This window comes from Cannabis sativa, chromosome 6, assembly GCF_029168945.1.
Source record: "Cannabis sativa cultivar Pink pepper isolate KNU-18-1 chromosome 6, ASM2916894v1, whole genome shotgun sequence".
Lineage (NCBI taxonomy): Eukaryota > Viridiplantae > Streptophyta > Magnoliopsida > Rosales > Cannabaceae > Cannabis > Cannabis sativa.
Window position 1 is genome coordinate 1,976,753 of NC_083606.1, and position 20,937 is coordinate 1,997,689.

The following is a 20,937-nucleotide window of genomic DNA, read 5'->3' on the forward strand; positions in this document are numbered from 1 at the left end:
TATATGATTTTTTCTGTTATGTAATGTAATACTGTGATTACCTTAATACAAAAAGCATTATCTGTAGTAGTCTAGTAACCTAACAATAGTTTTCTCTTGTATTTGAGTTCATTGTTGACCAACAATAATAAAGATTTGTATATCATTCTTTTACTAATAAACCATTAGTGGGAATAATTCAGGCTTCTAAAGCTCCAAAAACACTTTAACAACTTACCACAATCTCAGCTTTAGAACACCAACATAACTATGGTACTGCAAAATAATTATAAATCTTAATTCAAAATTTATAACTTTAATGTACAAAACACTTGTCCTCATGTTACCACTCAATCAATATGTACATTATTATATAGATATATTGAGATTTTTAACAAATGAAGAATGAAATCAAAACAAGTTAATTGTTATTTGTGTGATGAGGTGGTGAGGATTGAGCTAGATTTATATCACAGGCTGACAAAGTTCCTGATTGATCAACATCAAGCTCATCAAACTCCTCCATTATTTGTGACACATCATCTTGACTGATCTTTCCCATCTCTTTCAATTTATATATCACAAACTCTGCAGCCCTGCAAGGAATATCAAACAATTTTGAGTTTGTAAGCAGCATAAACCCAATAATTTTATAACCGAACAAGAAGCTAAGAAAATGTCATACAAAAAGAGAACATCAGAGCTTAGCTTACCCGACGATACCATCATCATCAAGATCAGCAGCCTCTAAGTCTACATTAGTCATCCGACGAGTAAGAACCAAATGAACCAAAGCCCTCTGTCTACTCTCAGTGAAAAGTTCAGCAATGTATAGAAAAAACTGAGCCAAGCAAATGGTACTTATCAAGATCCAAAATATCGCGAACACACGCCCTCCTTTAGTTGAAAAGCTCTTATCTCCATACCCCAAAGTTGTAATGGTAGAACACACACAATAAAATGCATCCACAGGAGCCAATTTCTCAACAGTGATTAGAAAAACTGTTCCACAAGTCATAAGCACCAGAAGAGCTATAAACACCAGAATACATTTGTATTTCGTTCGGTTAGTCTGAGCCTCTTTTAGAACCTCAGCCTGATCTTTTCTTCTCATGTTCAATGTTTTCACAAGCAAAGTTTCTTGCTTTTCAACCAAATAGTCTGCTGCTTTACTAAGTGTCAAACCAACTAAAGCCATTCCAGTGAAAACAAACGCGCAAGCAAGTAGCTTTGCAGCATTGCTGCTCGGTACCAAGTCACCATATCCAACAGTGGTCATTGTGACAATGCAGAAGTAAACAGCATCAAGAACTCCATCAGTCTTCTTTCCATCGAGCTGGTTTCTCACGACGTAGAAGAAAATCGTTCCTACACCTAAGTAGAAACACAGGAAGATGATGACTTTGAAGAAACTTGGGGGTCCAATCAAGAACATGAAATTGGATTTTGGAATTGAGTCTGTTGTTGTGCCTAGCCTATCTAAGGGAACAAAATCCACCATAGGCGCGCTTTTACAACGCCTAAATCTTTTTCTCTTTGGTGTGTCTGTTCTCCTCCTTGATTGGGAATTAGGAATGGAATCAATTTGTTGTTGAAGCAAGGGTTCTTTTACATCATTACTAGCCATTTTGATGGTCCTAGAATTGAAGATCCGTTGTAAGAAAATATATATATTTCTAGTAAGTATCTATGGACTCTTCAATTCAACTACTTTGAATGATCAAAACACTAATCATGTATAGCTGTTTATGCAATTAACAAATCAATTGAAAGCCAATTCAACAAATAATTGAACACAAAGAGTTATTTGTATATGCATGTACACATAAAGTAAAATTTCACATAGTATTATACAAAAATTAGATATAAATCATAATTTAGTATTAATACTTATTGAGCCATATATAAGAACATGGGCTACTCCACTCATTGCCAATTGGTTTTGAGATGGAACCACATGATTCTCAATATGGTATCAGAGCCATATCCCTTGCGGGCAAGTGATTCCATTCGATCCGTACCTATACAGATAGTGACCATGCCACTCTGATACGGTTTAAGATTGGGTGAGCGAAAAAAATAGCCTGAGGGGGAATATTGAGCCATATATAAGAACATGGGCTACTCCACCCATTGCCAATTGGTTTTAAGATGGAACTTCGTGATTCTCAACAATACTATACAATACAATACAATACGAACTAATTCAATTCAGCTTACCAAACGAACCCAAAATTTCATCTTTTGATAACAAAACCATAACTCCCACCAATGATTATCTCATAATTCAAGATCTATGTCAATTTGAGCCCAAGTTTGGATCCAAAATCATCAAATTCCAAATTCTCATCTTAAATCTAAGAGAAAAAAACAATATTTTTATTTCTTCAGCCACCATAAAAACCATCATGGTCTCCAACTCCAAACTTCTTTATTTCTATTTTTGCTAAAATTCTTTCACTTAAAAAAAGATGGGTTTTATATATCAACTGAAATAACTGGATGTAATTCAACATATCATTAAATTTATTCACACATTAAAAAAACAAAAATAAAGTTTCAAACTTTAATTGAGTAATGAAACCATAAGAGTAAAAGAGAAAACCCCAGATGAGAAAAATGGTTAATAAAGCTGTAAATCGATTAGTATTAAAGTAAAAATTAAACTAAATCCATTAAAAAGAAAAAGTTGCAGAAAATTAAAGAGTGAGTTAGTGAGTGAGTGAGCGAGTTAGGTGTACTTACGAGTCAAAGCAGATTTGAATCTGAATAATTAAGAAGTGTAGAAAGAAAATTGAACAGAGAAAACTTGCAGGAAAAAATGAAATAATGAACTCGAATGATCCAAAAACTCATATGTAGCGTTGTCTTTTATATGATTACTCCAATAATTTATTATTATTATTATTAATGTTAAGGTAAAAAGTCAAGAGTTGGGTAAACAAAGCACAATTTCATTATGTGACACGTGTCAAAATGTCGGCCATGACAGTGTATTGGTATGGTTATATAACTGTTTTTCTATTATCTTAGAATATAATAATATTGTGGAAAGTGGGAACCCAAGTAAATCAGATTTGGTCAATTTTTTTTAATAAAAATATATTTTAGATAAGAATATTTCCAGCTAAATCTTCTTCTTTCACATATATTTTAATGTAAGAATGAAATCTTATTAATTCTGGGAAAAAAATGAGGCATTAATTATTTATTCCTCTTATTTTTTGTTAGAGTCTTACATTTGGACCTATTTTGCCTTATAATTGAGCTTAATAATATACATGAATTATTACACAAAAATATGACAAATTGACAATTATTAAAAACAATGAGAATAGTTTTTTTTTTGACAATTATTAAGAGAGAGAGAGAGAGAAAGAGAAATAAATTAGTAAGTGGTGGTGTATATTACTATTGGTGGGTTTCATGTAAGTATTTATGTTATTAATTAGTAATTGAACATAAATCACTATAAAAATATGATAATTAAAATTGATTAATTATGATGATTTGTTTTTTTTTTTTTTTCAAAATAAAAAATAACCATTTTATTAACCTTCAATTTCAATTAACAAATAAGGTAACAACTTAGTTGGAACATTTCTTAAATTAAAATTACGATCAGAAAGTAAATTAGAAGCTCTTGCGAAATCATGAGGAACTTTGTTCGTGGAACGTTTAATAAAGACTAAAGCAACATGCTTCAATTTAACAAGCAAAGAAATACAATCTTAAATAACTGAACCAAACATAGAATTCATTTGAAATGGGCTCCTAATAGCTTGTATAACCACCAAGCAATCAGATTCCAAGGTTGAGTTCTACCATCCATTCTCTTTGATCCAACTAAGGGCTTCTCGAACCCCTATTGCCTCAGCCAACTCCGGACGAACCACGCCATTAAAAAGCTTCAAGCGTCCCTCTATTAAAAGGTCACAATTGTCTCTTGAAACCAAACCAATCCCATATTTATGATCACTTCCAAACACCACTACATCTACGATAATCTTGATGCTACCACACGGGGGACGCATCACTGCTCAGCCCCATTCTCGGCCAACAAACCTGACTGAGATGACTCCAATTTGGAATTATGAACAGATTTCCAATGGCCAAGAAATGAAACAGCAAAAGCATAGATGTTTGATGCGATGGGAGTTTTATGATTCCAAATTAACTTTCTCATTTCGAGTACCGTATATTACCCAACAAAGAGTTGTGACCAAGCATCTTACTCTTTTAGCTAATCTAGACCTAATTTTGCTTATTTAAATTAGTGAACAAATCTTCTCTTTAAAACAAAACAAAAAAGAAGAAGAAGAAATTTAACATTAGAATTACTTATTTAAAAATAAAAACAAAAAAAAAAATCATAAAAAGCATCTTATGAGAAAAACAAAAATAAAAAAGCAAACCCCACAAATGACCCCACTTAATATGTTGTTATTTAAGGCAATATCATTAACATACTTAAGAGAAGATAAGATATGATGACTTTAGATGACTTAATAAATAATAATATTTATGTACATAATAAACTTTCAAAAAATATTAAAAAATCATCATTACTACTTAGTACAAAAATAAGATATCATATATTGAATTATTTCAAATATTTTAATTTAATATTTGAATAACCACTAACCACTCATAAAACATAACTAGTTCTTCTTTCTCTTTCTAATGTTACATTGTGAAAAAAACCCTAATTAATGATATTATTTTGGAATACAAGGGTGTGGAGGAGATAACTGAGCCAAAGTTATATCAGAATGTGTCAAAGTTCCATTTTGATCAATATCAAGATCATTAAATTCAACCATGATTAGTGATATATCTTCTGGACTTATCTTACCCATTTCTTTAAGCTTGTATAGTATAAACTCCGCAGCTCTGTACATGTAAAACAAGAAATATTAATAATAATAATAATAATAATAATAATAATAATAATAAAAGATTGTAAAAAATATCATCAATAATAGAATTATACCACTTTACTATTACCATCTAGTTTGCTTAAATAACTAATTATGACTAGTTAGACACCAATGATTGTTAATAATAAAAATTAGAATTATTTTATAAATACACAAAAATAATAAAAAAAAATATAAAAATACTGTTGTATGAAATATTTAATATTTTTATGATTTTTATGATTTTATTTACAGAAAATACAATCTTTTAATATATTTTATGTTATAACTAATTATGACTAGTTAGACACCAATGATTGTTAATAATAAAAATTAGAATTATTTTATAAATACACAAAAATAATAAAAAAAATTATAAAAATACTGTTGTATAAAATATTTAATATTTTTATGATTTTTATGATTTTATTTACAGAAAATACAATCTTTTAATATATTTTATGTTATACTCCTATAAATTTATTGTTAAATTTTTTATTATTTGTATGTTATTTTTTGTTATTGTTTGAATGTTATTTTCAATTACTTTGATGTAGTTTTTGATGTAGTTTTTTTTGTTGTTTTTATAGAACACTATAAAAATGTAAAAAAAAAAAAAAATTGAACATAAATGTAAAAATTTTATATAAAATAGTGTTTTATGTAATTATTCCTAAAATATAAGATGATTATTATTATGATAAAGCTAGCCCTAAATATTAAGGGTAATATGCAAAAAAAAAAAAAAGTGGTATTTTTATAAAAAATTTGTATACAAAATAATATTTTTGAAATTTAAGATTTTTTTGCTTGAAATTGAAAATGAAATTTTTATAAAATTTAGGGCCCTTTAAAGTGGGGACCCTAAGGATTGAATGATTGATACATGTGATAAACTATGCAACTTGTGTGGAAGAAAAATGAGAGGAAAGTCTCAATCATATATGATAAATAATTATATATATATAATTGGCAAACAACAAACATTTTACACTTTCATCTAATTTTAATATATTTTTACAAAAAGACCTCTGTATAAAATTCGAATAAACAGTTGAACCCTATTTAAAAAATTATTGTAATAACTTTAAAAAAAAAATCCAAATAATTATATCAAATTATTACTATCTTTACCTAACTAGAAGTTTTCTTTTCTTTTTTTCTTTTCACAAAAAATATATATATTTCTTATATTTTCTGTCACTATCATGTCCCCCACCTCATTCTAAATAATTAAAACTAAAATAATACAAGTGAGATAGATTAGAAATAATAAATAATTTTATTCTTCTTTTACACTAACTTGTGTTTATTTTAAGCTTAATTTTGAACATAACACCATTACCAAAATTAGGGGTGGGCATCATCCAATCCAATCCAATTGAACCGAACCGATCCAATCCAATCCAATTACAAAAAGTTGGATATCCAATTACAATTGGATTGGATTGGATGCTAAAAGTTGGATTCTAATTGGATTGGATCGGTTATTGGATATCAATCTCAAAATCCAATTAAAAACCGATCCAATCCAATTACATTTATATATATTAAAAAGTTATTTATATAATAAAACATATTGAAAAATGTAATAAATATTTATTATATTTTTATTAGATTTTTTTTGTATGTTGAATTAGTAACACTTGATTGTTTAGTGTATTTATTTTCATGATGTTTTGTTTTATTTCATTACTTAGAAATGTTGTTGTTTTATAATTATTTAAAATTTTTAGCTACAATACACTTGTAAGAATAGTATATTTATGAAGTATTAAACTTTAATAAAAAGTGATACTTATTTTGTTAAGTATTTTTCTTTATATTTTTAAGCTAATATTGAAATTTAAGTGTGTAATTGGATAAAACCGATCCAATCCAATTAGTAATTGGATTGGATTGGATTGGATTTTGAGGTCTAATTGGATTGGATCGGATGATGATTTTTCAAATCCAATTACTAATTGGATTGGATCGGATGAGGAAAAAAATGTTGGATTGGATCGGATGCCCACCCCTAACCAAAACACTCTCTAATAGAAATGATTTAGCTAATACCAACATTACATCAATGTTAGTTAAACTTTTTTTTTCTTTTTTCACCAAAATGTTATATATCAAGATTGAAAGAAAAGAAAAAACTTGAAACAAAAATGAAAACAAAATAACTCTTAATTTTTGTCTCAACATCATGTCCCACCTCTTTCTAAATAATTAAAACAACAATAATGTAAGTGAGATAGTCTAGATATAACAAATTCATACCAAAAACACTTTCTAGCTATACCAATATAACTTTCCCGCTTCAAACCTCTATTAAACACCTTACCACTAATTAATGACTCTTATACACGAGTACATCACTCTGCTATTTCTTGAAAAAATGACTAGAAGCAGCTAAAATAACGTACTTATACTGTACATAAGAGCTAGAAAGATACCCTTGAAACGGTTTCGTTACAACCAACTTATAAAACACATAAAAATTAGTGTAATCTTACCAAGTAAAGAATAGAAGTGATTTAGCTAATACCTACATTACTATGTTTGACATATCAATGTTAAATTATTCTTTAAGTTAGCTCATTTTTTTACCAAAATTTATGCTTATTTAAGATTTTGCTCTTTGAACTATGACATATGTATTACTATGCTCCTAAATTTTTTAGCCTGTTAAAAATGATTCCTAAACTATTTACAGTATTATAAATTGGTCATTCTGTTAAATTTTGTTGGCAAACAGAATAATGACATGACTATTTAAGCAATCGTCACCTCATAATTCAGGAACCAATTTACAATATTATAAATATTTCAACAACTATTTTTAACGGGCTAAAAAATTCGAAAAGCACAATAATACATAGTTTATAGTTCGGAGTGGAAAAACCATAATCAAGATAAAATGAAACAAAAATAACTCAAAAGCAAAGATTTTGGTTTGAATAACATACCCAACAGAGCCATCATCATCAAGATCAGCAGCTTCCAAGTCAAAATTAGTCATTGGACGATTAAGAACCATATCCACCAAAGCCTTTTGTCTAATCTCAGTGTTAAACTCAGCAATATAAAGAAAAAACTGAGCTAAACAAATAGTACTTATCAAAATCCAAAAGATTGCAAAAACTCTTCCACCTTGAGTTGAGAAGCTCACATCACCATACCCCAAAGTTGTAATTGTACAACAAACACAATAAAATGCATCAACAAAATCCATATTCTCAACACTTGTAAGAAACACAACACCAATAGTTATAATCACCAAAAGAACAATTGAGATCATAATGCATTTGTATTTTGTTCTGTTGTTCTTAGCTTCTTCTATGACTTGTAATTGGTTTGTGTTGTTTTTGCTCTTGTTTAATGCTTTCACTACCAACAATTCTTGCTTCTCAACAAGGTAATTTGCAGCCTTACTTAGTGTCAAACCGACTAGAGCCATCCCCGTGAAGACAAAGGCGCAAGCTAGTAATTTCGAGGCTTTGCTATTCGGTACTAAGTCACCATAACCAACTGTTGTCATTGTCACAATGCAGAAGTAAATTGCATCAAGAACACCATTTGTTTTCTTTCCTTTGAGTTGGTTTCTGAATAGGTAGAAACATGTTGTGCCTAAACCGAAATAGAATGTCAGGAATATAATCACTTTGCCAAAACTCGGGCGAATGCTTCTAATGATGGATTTGGTTGAGAATGGATTGTTTGATGATGTTGTTGTAGCAGAAGACTTTGCTGTCGACATAAGATTTTCGATTGGAACAAAGTCTTCTGTGTTTGGCGCGCTTCTGCAGCGTCGAAATCTCTTTTTTTGTGGAACATTTCGGGTTTTTGGAAGATCAGATAGCTCTGTAAAGAAGTTTTTGCTTGCTACCTTAGACATCAGATCAGTCCTGTGAAGGAGTGAAAAATCAGTTTGTGTAAGTGTTGGAAAAATCATTATTTTGATCAAAACTTTGTTAAAGGCATTGAAGACATAACAATTGAGAGTGGATTCAAGACAAATTTGGAAGAAAGTTTGTACTTTTTGATAATCAGATCTTTTTACCAATAACAAAAGTTTATCAAAGATTGTGTTCATGTTTCTTCATGTAAAGTTTCAAGTTTTTCTTCCTAAACCCATATGTTAGAAATAATTACCAATATGGAAATATATGAATCTTCTTTCTTTTTCAGCTAATTTAAGAAGTAGAAAAAAAAATTATATGGGGTTTTTACCTAACTTCTAAGAGTGAATGGAAACTTTAAGTAGCCAATGATACTATGATTGTGAGCAAGAAAACCCCAGCTAAAAAGTTAATTATATTTTGACATAATTATATTAAAGACAGAAAGGGGAAGAAAAAAAAAATTAAACTTTTTAGTAGCCAATGAAAACCATGAATGTGAACAAGAAAAACCCAGAAAAGAAAAAGCAGAAGAATATATAAAAATGCAAACTTTAAGTGGTTGATGAATCTATGATTATGAACAAGAAGACCCCAGCTAAAAAGAACACTATATTATACTTTGACATTTCTAATTAAAGACAGAAAAAGGGTAGAGGAAAAACTTGAACTTTTAGTAACCAATGAAAACCATGAATGTGAACAAGAGAATCCCAGAAAAGAAAAACTGAAGAATATCTAAAAATGCAAACTTTAAGTAGCTAATGAAATCATGAATGTGAATAAGAAAAACCCAGAAAAGAAAAAACAGAAGAATATGTAAAAATGCTAACTTTAAGTTGCTAATGAAACCATGAATGAAGCTCAAAAACACATCTTGCATAAGTGAAATTCAACTAAATAATAAAAAAAAAAAGTTATAGACTGTAAAAAATCAAACACTTACTTAAAAATATCAGTCTTTATGCTCCAAAAAAGTGTCTGAAATTGAAGAGAAAAATGAGACTGAAATTTTTTCAGGGAAAAATGATATATTTAGTCCAGAAAGATTTATAGAACCATATCTAGCTTTTGTATGCTCCCTATGTAAATAAATAAATAAAAATAGTGGTATTGTTCTATTCTTAGGTGAGTAGAGTAGATCTACTGCTACAACAATACTGTATTATATATAATAATAATATCACATAAATATGGTTCTCATTTTTTCTTTGCTTTTTTTAATATAAAGTATGGAGAATGGTGTTTGGAATGGAAAGGCAAACATGAATTTATATATGGCACGTGGTAGCCAGCCAGCTATGACAAAAATAAGGCAAACAAAGCACAAGGTGAAAGTGGTTCCCACTTGACCAAAACCCCATCAATGGAATATAATAGAAATGTAATCATGTAAATGGCTATGGCTTTCAAGTACTCACTACTCACCACAACCACACACCAAAACCGCCAAATTTGAAGTAAAATGTGATAGAAAAAAATCATGGTACGGATTTGGAACTCTCTTCATTTTCTTCTTCTCGGCTTCAACAATGGCGGATTGAGAGAGCTTCGTCTCTAGTTCGTTTGTATTCAATTTTGGAGTTTTGATTTTGTGTGAAATTTACTAAACTAAAAATGTGAAATAGTAAAAATTTATGGTCGTTTATGGTTGTAATTTTACTAGTAAAATTTTTACAACTTTAATTATATGAATGTGAACAAGGAAAACCCATGAAAAAGCAAGGTTTAAGTAGCCAATGAAAACCATGAATGTGGTCAAGAAAAGGCTAGCTAAACAAATAATAGAAAATAAACACGAGTGAATTAATGGAACTTAAAAACACATATGTAATGCATATTGAGATTGAGTAAAATTCTACTAGTTTAGTCTAGTCTAGTTTAGGGTAGTGTACACTACTAATTGGAATTTTGAAAAGAAAGACAAATAAGGCTGCTGCATGCACAAACAAAGCACAACGTGGTTCTTGCACCTAACTCTATAAATGGCTATGGTTCAACCATTCAAGTACTTACCACCACCACACATACCCACTTATTATAATATAGGGTACTTTTATTGTGTACCTCTAAAAGAAAAATGCTAAAAGACCAGGTCAAGTACCTTTTTACGTGTTAATATCGTTATTAGTCTAATTAAGTATCGGATCTCATACAATTTAATATAATAGCTTTTAGGGAGTATCACTAGCCAATCGCAAGGTGACACGTCTGAAAAGTCACTACAAGAAATGTCACTTTTGCCAGCACATTTTTGTGCTGGCAAAAGTTGGTATTGCGCTGGTAAAATAGAATTTACCTATGATGTGTTGGCAAAAGGGGGTTGGCAAATCAATGTTGGTATTAGAACTTTTGCCAACATAAAATGAAAAGCGCAGGCAAAAAAGACTTTTTCCAGTGCATAAATGTGCCGGTAAAAGTTAGATTTTAGCCACTGCAAATGTACGCTGGTAAAACTTTGATCTCTTTGCCAGCGCAGTTTGCGAAATGCGCTGGTAAAAGTTACTTTTACCAGCGCAGTAGCGAACTGTGCTGGTAAAAGTGACATTTCTTGTAGTGGGCGCTAGACACCACTGATGCCCAATAACAATCCTCTAAAATTAGGTACTTCTACAGTGCACATATACTGATGTACTCTCTTCGTGTTTTTGACATTCAGAATGTTTTAATCTTAGCTATTTTTATAGACTATGGACTTTGAAATATTTTAATTTTTACTTTTATTCTTGTGATTCATGAATATGAAATTTGATGAACATGTTGTTTGTTACTTGGATTGATTTTTGTACTTTGGTTTAAAATTTAAATTAATGTTTCTTTTCTTTTTTTAATTGAAAGAATAAGTTGTTATATTATAAGGTAAATACTATTTTGAATCTTGTATATTGCAAAAGTTATTAATTGGACTCTCTGTTTTGTTAAATGACAAAATAAACTCTATATTTTCCAAAATGGTAAAAATAGGACCCTGAACTCAATTTTCAATAATTTTATTTTTTAATATAACTAACTTTAAGATAATTTATACCACGAAAAGATACAATAAATATAACTAGATTTGTCATAATATTTATAAATGAGATTATTATTAAGTTTTATTTTGATAAAAAAAATTAATTCATGGACCTATTTGTACATTTTTGGAAAATACAAGATATATTTTGTCATTAAATAAAACAGATGGTCCAATTGGTAACTTTTACAAAATACAGGATTCAAAATAGTATTTACCCTATATTATAAATGCTTCATTTAATAAATAAATAAAGCAAAAGAAATAATTATTTGACCATATAAAATTTGATTTTTGTTAAGGAGTTAATTGGGTCAACCCCTGGACTTGGTCAACCCGGTAAACTTGTGACTTGTCAATTTGCCAACCCGACTTTATCTCGGATTCAGGTTCAGGTCCATTTTTTTTTACCTAAAATGCGCAAACCCAAAACCTATAAACTCGAAATTCAATCAACTTGCTTGATGTTCAGCCCTATAATTATGTAGGGATATGATTTTGTCCCGTGATGTACTTTCACGGAATGTATTCCGTGGTACATTAAATGGGTCTCAGGGTACATTAAATGAGTGTTAGGGTACGATTCTACTTTTAATCTTAATTACCCCTAGATCAATCTCAGCTGTCAGATCAAATAACTTCCTCATCTGACGGCTGTCGTACATCACGGATTACAATCCGTAAAAGTACAATAACGGGACAAAATCATATCCCTTTAAAGATAACAAAATCAATTTTAGTAACAAATATAGTATAATTTTTTTCATGGTGCTTTAAGAAAGATTTTTTAGATTTTTTTTAATAATATAAAATAAAGGAAGTTATTAGTTGAATGTAACTGAACTTTTAATACCGTTAATACATATTGCTTTATTAATAAGTGAGTGGGGTCATAATATTTTGTTTGTGGATGCAAATTTCAAGGATGCATTTAATGTCTGGTTAATTAAAGACAAATTATGTCAATGTTTTACAACTATAATTTGTATTTAATTTCAACAATGGTCTACTCTCACCTTAAAATATCTATATTTTCAACTTTTATAATAAAATTTATTGACTAAATTTGAACTTAGAATATTAAATATTTATAGTTTCAAATCCAAGTATCAGTTCAATATTATTAAAATATTAAATTAGAGGTGGTCTCAAAGCAAGATTATTAATAGAAAAAATCTTTTTAAGAGAGGTCAACATATTTTTGAATTTGTTTGTAAGAGCATAGACATACAAATAAATGATGTAAAAATAATATGTAGCCCGCTTTATTAAAAATTTATTTTGATAGTGTGTCAAATTGTGGTGCAAATATCTTACACAACAAAAAGTAATTTAAATTTAGATCACAATATAGCATGATGCAAAATTTGCATTACAATAAATGTTATGATTTTATATTTACCATTATCTCATTTTTAAAATTTTATTATTAAAATTTAGTTAATATACTCATTTATATTAAATAATTTTCATAATTATTATTTTATTATTAAATTTTATATTTATTATTGTATGATTATTATTATTTTATATTTTTAATAAATTATTAGATAAACAATAACTAACATATTAAATTTTATATCAAAATTTTCAATTATGTATTGGAGCATAATAGTAAAAATTAATGCAAAAATGTCACAAAATTATTATTTGTACCAAATATAAATAAAGTGATCAACTTTTGCATCTCCTATTGGAAATGGTTTAACATACAGGTAAGTGTGTCGTTTATTATTTTGTGAAAATTTATAACAAACTAAGGTGGCGTTTGGTAACACTTTTTTAATTAATTTTCTGTTTTTAAAAGTGAAAAAGTAAAAATATTTTTCAAAAACATGTTCTATAAAACTGTTTTTACTTTTCAATTTTATAATTAGAAATCAAAACTTTAAAAACAAAAAAAAAATCACTTTCAATATTTTTTTAAACAGTTTTTTTTTTCTTGATCAATCTTTTGGATAACGACAGACCCGGACCCAAATCCCCTCCCCACGGCCTTGGCGCTGAATCCGGCTTCTGACTTGAACCCGAATCCAACTCCGGACCTAGACCCGACTTAAATAAAATCAAAAAATAAAAATAAAAATGAACTTTATAGAACACACTTTTGTTTTCTGTTTTTAAAATTGAAAAACAAAAATGGTTACAGAACGCATTTTTATTTTTCAAAAATAAATTTTTTAAAAACAAAAATTTTACTTTCATTTTGTGATTAAAAAATTAAAAAACATAAGTGTTGCCAAACGGCACCTAAACTTTTAACAAATAAAATCATATTTTACCTCCAACTTAAAGTTTTATTCCAATTTCAATTAACCATATAGATATGCCTTTGAAAAAAAAAATTGAAAGGAAATAAGCTAAAGATGACATTTGAAGGTGCCATTCCATTCCAATAAGAATAAAACAAAACCTTCCATATCATGTTGTAGCTTTTTCACAATAATGAACTTGAATTGTTTCGACAAGAAAGAAAAGAATGATGTGAAGTGATCTTTTGAAATATCTTTAGAGGTGTGAAAAAAAAAACATAATTTTAGAATTATAGAACACAATATTTACCAGAATATACTCAAATGAAGTTGTAATAGTACCATAAAAATTAAGTTGAACATTAAGCAAGTGTGTGTGGGTTATAAAAATGGGATAATTTCACAAATGCACAAAAATAACAAAAAAAAAACAACAAAAATACGGTTTTACGGAATTTTAAATATTTTTACGATTTTTTTTTTATTTTATTTACATAAAAATACGGTCTTTTTATGTTAAAATTTTGTTCTGTTGTTAATTTTTTGTTATCTGTAGGTTATTTTTTGATATTTTTTTTGTTGTTATTTTGATGTTATTTTGATGTTACTTTTATGTTATTTTCTTGTTGATTTTATGTTGTTTTCATGTTATTTTTTAGAAAACTGTAAAAATGTAAAAAAAAATATTCTTTGAACGTAAAAATGTAAATATTTTACAAAAAATGGTATCTTATGTAATTATTTCTATAAAAATCTCAATTTTAAGGATAAAAGAAATACCCACCATATTATTTCTTACCAACAAGTTGATAATAAAGAGATATAATTTTAGGACTTGTTTGGAACGTATTGTATTGTATTATATTGAATTGGATTATATTAATTATTTCAGAAAAGAAAATCGACAAGGAAAGATAAGAGATACAACAATAATTCATACTCTAAATTTACTATAATTCTATAAATATAAATATATGCCAAGGTCGATTTTTAGGTGAGGAGAATCAAACTTTAGAAATTTTAAGAGCTCTAAAAGTGTTTAACACTTCACCGGAGTGCTAAAATTATCGTGTTAATAAAACTATGAATGTCAACAAGAAATAATAAAGAATATATAAAAAAAAAATGCAAACTTTAAAATATGAACAAGAAAAGACCATAAATGTAAAACCATAAATAAAAATTACAAAAATACAAGTATTAAGTAGTTCATGAAACCATGAATGTGGTCAAGATCGTTTTCTTATTTTTTTTTTTTTTTAAAAAATATTTTATATTTTATTTTAATATTAACAAACAACATTAACCTAAAATTTTTCTTATATACTTGAGTTTCTAATTTTTTTAAAATTTGATAAAACATAATAAAAAGTACTGTAAATTATTTTTATCAAATGCATATAAATTTATATTTAAAAAAAAATTAAAAATATATATAAAATAAGTTATTTTTGCATATAATTATAATAAACTAAATTATAATATTATCATTATCATTATCATAGATCTTAACAGCTTACAGTACATTAAAATTTATAATTTACTACACTCGGCTCAGTTTTTTTCCACAGCTTCACTATTGCTTTTTCTCACAAAGACAAATCAATCGTTTCTCACAAAGACTACAATCGTTTTTTCTCACAAGACAAATTTACAATCGTTTTTCCCACGTGCCAAACTGGCCCATAGTTTGATTTTATGCAGTTGTACAATATTTGTTTGGTTTTGAGGAGAACCCTTCTAATTCTCAAGCTTTTGTTCATATCAATATCTATACTTAAATAAATTATATCACTTTGCAAAAAGGATGTTGTCTGAACAATGTTGATTCAAAATACACTTTTGCTTGGACCACAAGGTAGAAAATATCACCCTAATTCAAAAAAGAACTGATGATTTACTCTCAAAATCCTTTTAACAAATGTGTAGCATCCTAATTTTGGAGATTATTAAAAGACCAAAAAAAACCTATGAACATTCAACAGCTCAAATTACTCAAATTCCAGATCAGTCTATCATTTACCAACTGTATAATGCTATTCACAGGTTCCCATATGAACTAACCTACCTCAAATCCTTTTATGAGGAAGATTCTCATCTCAACATGGTATGGTTACCTCATCCTTTCCGTAGATACGTTGAAGTTCCCGAGTCGCGGCTTGATATGATGCTGAGAGCAGAGAAGAAGAAACAATATAAGATATTTCTTAACCAGCATTAACAATAGAAAATGGTCTGGATATTCATTCATTTGGGTGTGTTTGGAACACCATCATATTGTATTGTATAGTATAATATTAAATTGTGTTTTATTATCATGTTTTTGTATAAGACTAAGAAATTTTGATTAACATCAAAAATACTATACAATTTAATACGGTTTGAACGGACTCTGCATTTGGTTAGAGGTAATGAAATGGAAAGGTAAAGAAACAATATTTATTTCATTTTTTTGTTTGATTGCATTTTGAATTATTGGTATGAAAGACTATTCTAATCTAAGATGATACAAAATTTAATAACTTTTTGATCATTTTTTTATTTTTTATATGTATTTTAAATTTTATTTCATTCCATTTCTATTCCTATTACAGTTTAACTAGTCACTGTATGAAAAGTCTAATTCCATCTAAGATCATAATTATGTACCTTTCCACACACGAAAATTCTTTTGATTAATAGGAGACCCTGTCACCTTTTGAATTGCATCAAACAGCATGTCTTGAGGAGTGTTCTTCAGCTCTTGAACTACTGCATAAATGGTCTTTCCATTGTTAAAGTAAATGTGATTATTAGGGTGTTTGGTCTTGCAACCAGCATGACGCTCAAACTCATATGCGTTGAGAGCCTGCATCACACAATTCAATTCCACCGCAACACATGAATCTCAAATCAAACATGACCTCGTCAATTAGTAAAGACAACACATAATGTGCTTACTTTTGCATCTTTTGTTTGGTTGCAGTCATTGCAGGAACATAAATACCCAGTTCCTCTTATAACTCCCTCGAGATTTTTCTGCCAAAATATTAGTAAGAAAATTGATCAGCTGAGCATACTGCATATACCTAATCGAAATTAATAGAGACAATGAGCATGTACGAAGAAAAACTTACCTCCCGTGACCACGAAACATACTTCACAGTAACCCCATCAAACATACCAGTTGATAACAGACTTTTCACATTTGAAGGAAAGTTGTTAGGAGGTGCCTTCTTAACAGTCTTTGGCTCCTTAATCTTTGGAATGGCATCAATTTGAGAATCAGCTTTTGGAATTCCATTTACATTTGAATCCACATTAGCCTCAACCGAAATCTTCTGCCCAGATACTTCCAAAGTCTGAGATGAGTTCTGATTACTCATCAACAAATCATAACTGCTAATGATACCACCAGAGGAATTAGTCCCAGGTTCATCATGAAAACCTCCAAAAGATATGGTAGTGCTTTCTCCCTTGTTGTAGTTCTGACCCATCGAGAGATTGCTAGAGTCTCCTTTATCGTAGCTAGGACCACCCATTGCTAGAACATTTGAATCAGACTTATAGGTTGGACAGTTTGATATCATACTATTATTATCCCTCATATAGGAGGGGGCCATTTGGATAAAATTATTGTTTGATTTACCATAGGTTGCACCAATGGAAATAAGATCTTCATGACCCTTGGTATAAGAGGTACCTAATGATATGATATTATTATCTCCTTTTTCATATGATTGGTTCATTGATATGAAATTTCCCTCCCTCTTGTCGTAGGGCTGACCCATCGATAGGAGACCATTATCACTTTTTCCGTAATTATGGCCCATTGATATGAAATTGCCATCCCCCTTCTGACCTACTGAAATGAAGTTCTCATCTCCTTTGCTGTAAGTAGGTCCAGCTGCGATACTGCCATCTTCATGATTATAAGTTGGACCTAGGGAAATGGCGTTTTCAACACTCTTGCTATAAGAGTTACCCATTGAATTGGTACTACTCTCTACCCTGGTGTATGAATTCCCCATAGATGTGGTCAATGTGTTGTCATGTTCCCTAACTTCATTGACTTTAACTTTACGAATCCCACCAAAATTGAGACATGATGAGGGATCGTCAATGGTATGAGACATTGACAAACCCACTGATGGACTGCTTCCATATTGATTATCAAAACTCTTTCTTCCCGAATTCATATTTCCATTACCAATAGATTGAATGTTCCTATCAACCAAATTTACATTCCGCATTTGTTCATATCCAAAGAGTCGGTCAGTAAATTGCCCTGGAACTGACTGAAAACCAGAAGTGTTATCCCAAGGAGAAACACTCATATGTGAAACTCCTGAAACAGGTCTACCGTTAACATCCTCCATTGCATGCTTCTTGTTGAAAACTTGTGGTCCATTGGCATCCATAAACCATTGACCCCGTTTTGGCTCAATTCTAGAAGGATTATCATAACCCATCTCGCCATCAACATCCAGCATCTCGATGCATACAAACGTTTTTAGGAAAAAAGACTGAAATAGAGTTTATCAGGAAAAGGTATTGACAATCTTAAACATGCAAATAGAAGTATTAAATCACCTCAGCCAAATTAATAGCATTTTTCAAAAATTAAATACTATATAAAAAAAACAATATTTTGGTTAATAATTATATATAAATGAGAATGAAACAAAATGTGCATATCAAACATCGAAAGCAACTAATGGTAAATAGAAATCAAAATGTGCATATCCAATTCAAAGTATATGTTACTTGTCTTGGGTTATAGGTAGGTATGATTCCCGATTCCATTAATGTGAAAATATCAAATACTATTGCATTTACCTCAACCACGAGTACCCATAGAAGAATATGAACTATCTCCAATAATATGATAGAACTTTAATTGATATCTAAACTTTTTAAATAAATTCATCTCAGTTTGCAGGATCCAATTCAAATGTTAAAAATTAATAGTTAAAAATCATAGGTAGGGTAAGAGTTGTTTCCAAAACTATCCTCAATGAAATGAATGACTATGCAGGAAGGTAGAAGGCATACTAAGGAAGCATAAAATTAAACAGTTTCTTTCTTCAACGAGGTATTCGTATTATTAAAATGACTTTTTTCATGGACTTGATGTCCATCTAACCACAAAAATCTATCACCGATAAATGTAGCTCCTTGCAAGCCACTGATATACCCACAGAACATGATTATAATCCAATGATAAATGTGTTCATGTTGTAAAAGCTAGCCGCTGATAACATGTATAAACATTTAAGTCGAAGCATTCACAATATCATCCACGGATAATCATGTACCAATAAATGTATTCATACTGTAAATGCTTCTACTAGCCACGATATGCATTTCAACTCAAACATTCTAGATTCTCAAATCATTTCATTTAAGTGAATTGAGAAAACAGATCAACCTAAAGGTATAAAGACTGCAACCTATTAAGAAGTTCAGCTCACCTTTTAAGTCGATAAAGTGATGTGAGCCAATTACTTAATCATCAGCTTTCTTCATGTAAAGCAAAGAGTGACTGTTACAACATTACCAGCTGAATCAACCTAATCTGATAAGAATTGAATCCATTCAGAACCAAAACTTTCTCTACAAACAAACATGAAACTTAATAAAAGAAAACCTTTCAATATTAGATCATTCCTTTCATTCAATAATCTCAGATAAAATCCATTTCTTTTTTCCTAATGAATAACTCAAAATGATGATATTAAGCAACACAATGAATCATCATCAAACAACAGAGAAAAATGAAAATTACAAAAAACTTCGCCTCAAGTTTCTTTATTTTTTCTACTTTCCAACAACATGCAACAAACAAAAATGTTCCAAAACTAGCTTTTCTATATCTTTTCAGTCTTTTTTTCTCAGGAAACAAACGCATTACCAGAAAAAAAAAAAAAAATCAGTGATCTCAAATTAAATATACTCAGTCAGCTCAAAACTCTAACATTTTGCTCAACTTTCTTCAATTTCCCAACACACACACATATATATATATAGAGAGAGAGAGAGAGAGATACCGGAAGGGGAAGACACCAAACTGAACGACGGCAAACGAAACCTTCACCTTGAGATAGCGGACATGGGAGTGGCCGAACTCGAAACACTAAAGGCAGGGCGAGCTAGAGAGGGCGATCGTTTGAAGGTGGATCGAGTTCGGGAGCAGAGTGGAGGGTGGATCGAGTTGCTATGCTACGATTTGGGGGTCGGGGGTTTTGGGTGAGGCTACTGTTTGCTTCTGTCTCTGTTTCATTTATGCTAAAAATATTACACTCAATAAATATTATTATATAAATTCTTATTATAATTATTTTTTAATTCTTGATTTTTTTTAATTTTTTTTTAATGGTGTGTTTATTATAGTTACAATATTATTTTTTAAAATTTTGAATTGTTTATAGTATTAATGAGACAAATTTTAATATGTACCGATAATATATAGTTGACAATTAGATTGTTGAATTTAAAGACTTCCATTTAATTTTATTAACTGTCTAACATGAATGAAAATTCAGAAAGTACGAGTTGGTCAAGTAATACATGTCAAAGTTTGAATAAAAAAAATACTAATTAGATTTTTTTTTCTTACATCTTGTAAAAAAAAAACCCTTAATCTATTTGATGATATAAATAGGATTTACCCTTAAATTATAAACTTTGTAGAGTTTTTTGCCCTATAAAATTTTTTATTGCAAAAATTTCTCCTAAAATATATAAATTGTTCCAAATATTTCCTTTTAGTTATTTTATGTTCATTTTTTTATTTAATTTGTTGATTTAACATTAACATGACAATACTATTAATAAATTAGGAATATGTGCATGCACTTATTAAAGCAATGTTTCTATGTTTAATTCTAATAAATTATATTTTGGGT

General features: G+C 29.2%; 3 protein-coding genes across 4 annotated transcripts; all 3 read right to left on the minus strand.

The window, feature by feature from the left end:
• Positions 1-269: 269 nt before the first annotated feature.
• LOC115725247 (two-pore potassium channel 1) lies at positions 270-2,873 on the minus strand. 2 transcript variants are annotated; one of them, XM_030654697.2, is made up of 3 exons: positions 2,725-2,873; positions 693-1,616; positions 270-575 (listed from the first exon to the last, which is right to left on the minus strand). In XM_030654697.2, exons 2-3 carry the CDS (start codon positions 1,604-1,606, stop codon positions 401-403), a joined length of 1,089 nt encoding a protein of 362 aa, XP_030510557.2. In that variant the 5' UTR covers positions 1,607-1,616; positions 2,725-2,873; the 3' UTR covers positions 270-400. The 2 variants fall into 2 exon arrangements, with proteins under 2 accessions (XP_030510557.2, XP_060973724.1); XM_061117741.1 differs by having other exon boundaries at positions 693-1,655; positions 2,721-2,855.
• Positions 2,874-4,465: 1,592 nt separating this feature from the next.
• Positions 4,466-10,062, minus strand: LOC115725588 (two-pore potassium channel 1). The gene is made up of 3 exons (XM_030655164.2): positions 9,732-10,062; positions 7,853-8,791; positions 4,466-4,872 (listed from the first exon to the last, which is right to left on the minus strand). The coding sequence occupies exons 2-3, from the start codon at positions 8,779-8,781 to the stop codon at positions 4,698-4,700; spliced, it is 1,104 nt and encodes a 367-aa protein (XP_030511024.2). The 5' UTR covers positions 8,782-8,791; positions 9,732-10,062; the 3' UTR covers positions 4,466-4,697.
• A 5,760-nt stretch (positions 10,063-15,822) lies between these two features.
• Positions 15,823-20,315, minus strand: LOC115725447 (uncharacterized). Its single transcript, XM_030654974.2, is given in 7 exon segments — positions 15,823-16,220; positions 16,700-16,898; positions 16,991-17,068; positions 17,167-18,511; positions 18,513-18,555; positions 19,504-19,607; positions 20,080-20,315. Coding segments are annotated over 5 exon segments (1,713 nt in total). The 5' UTR covers positions 18,533-18,555; positions 19,504-19,607; positions 20,080-20,315; the 3' UTR covers positions 15,823-16,149.
• Positions 20,316-20,937: the final 622 nt, after the last annotated feature.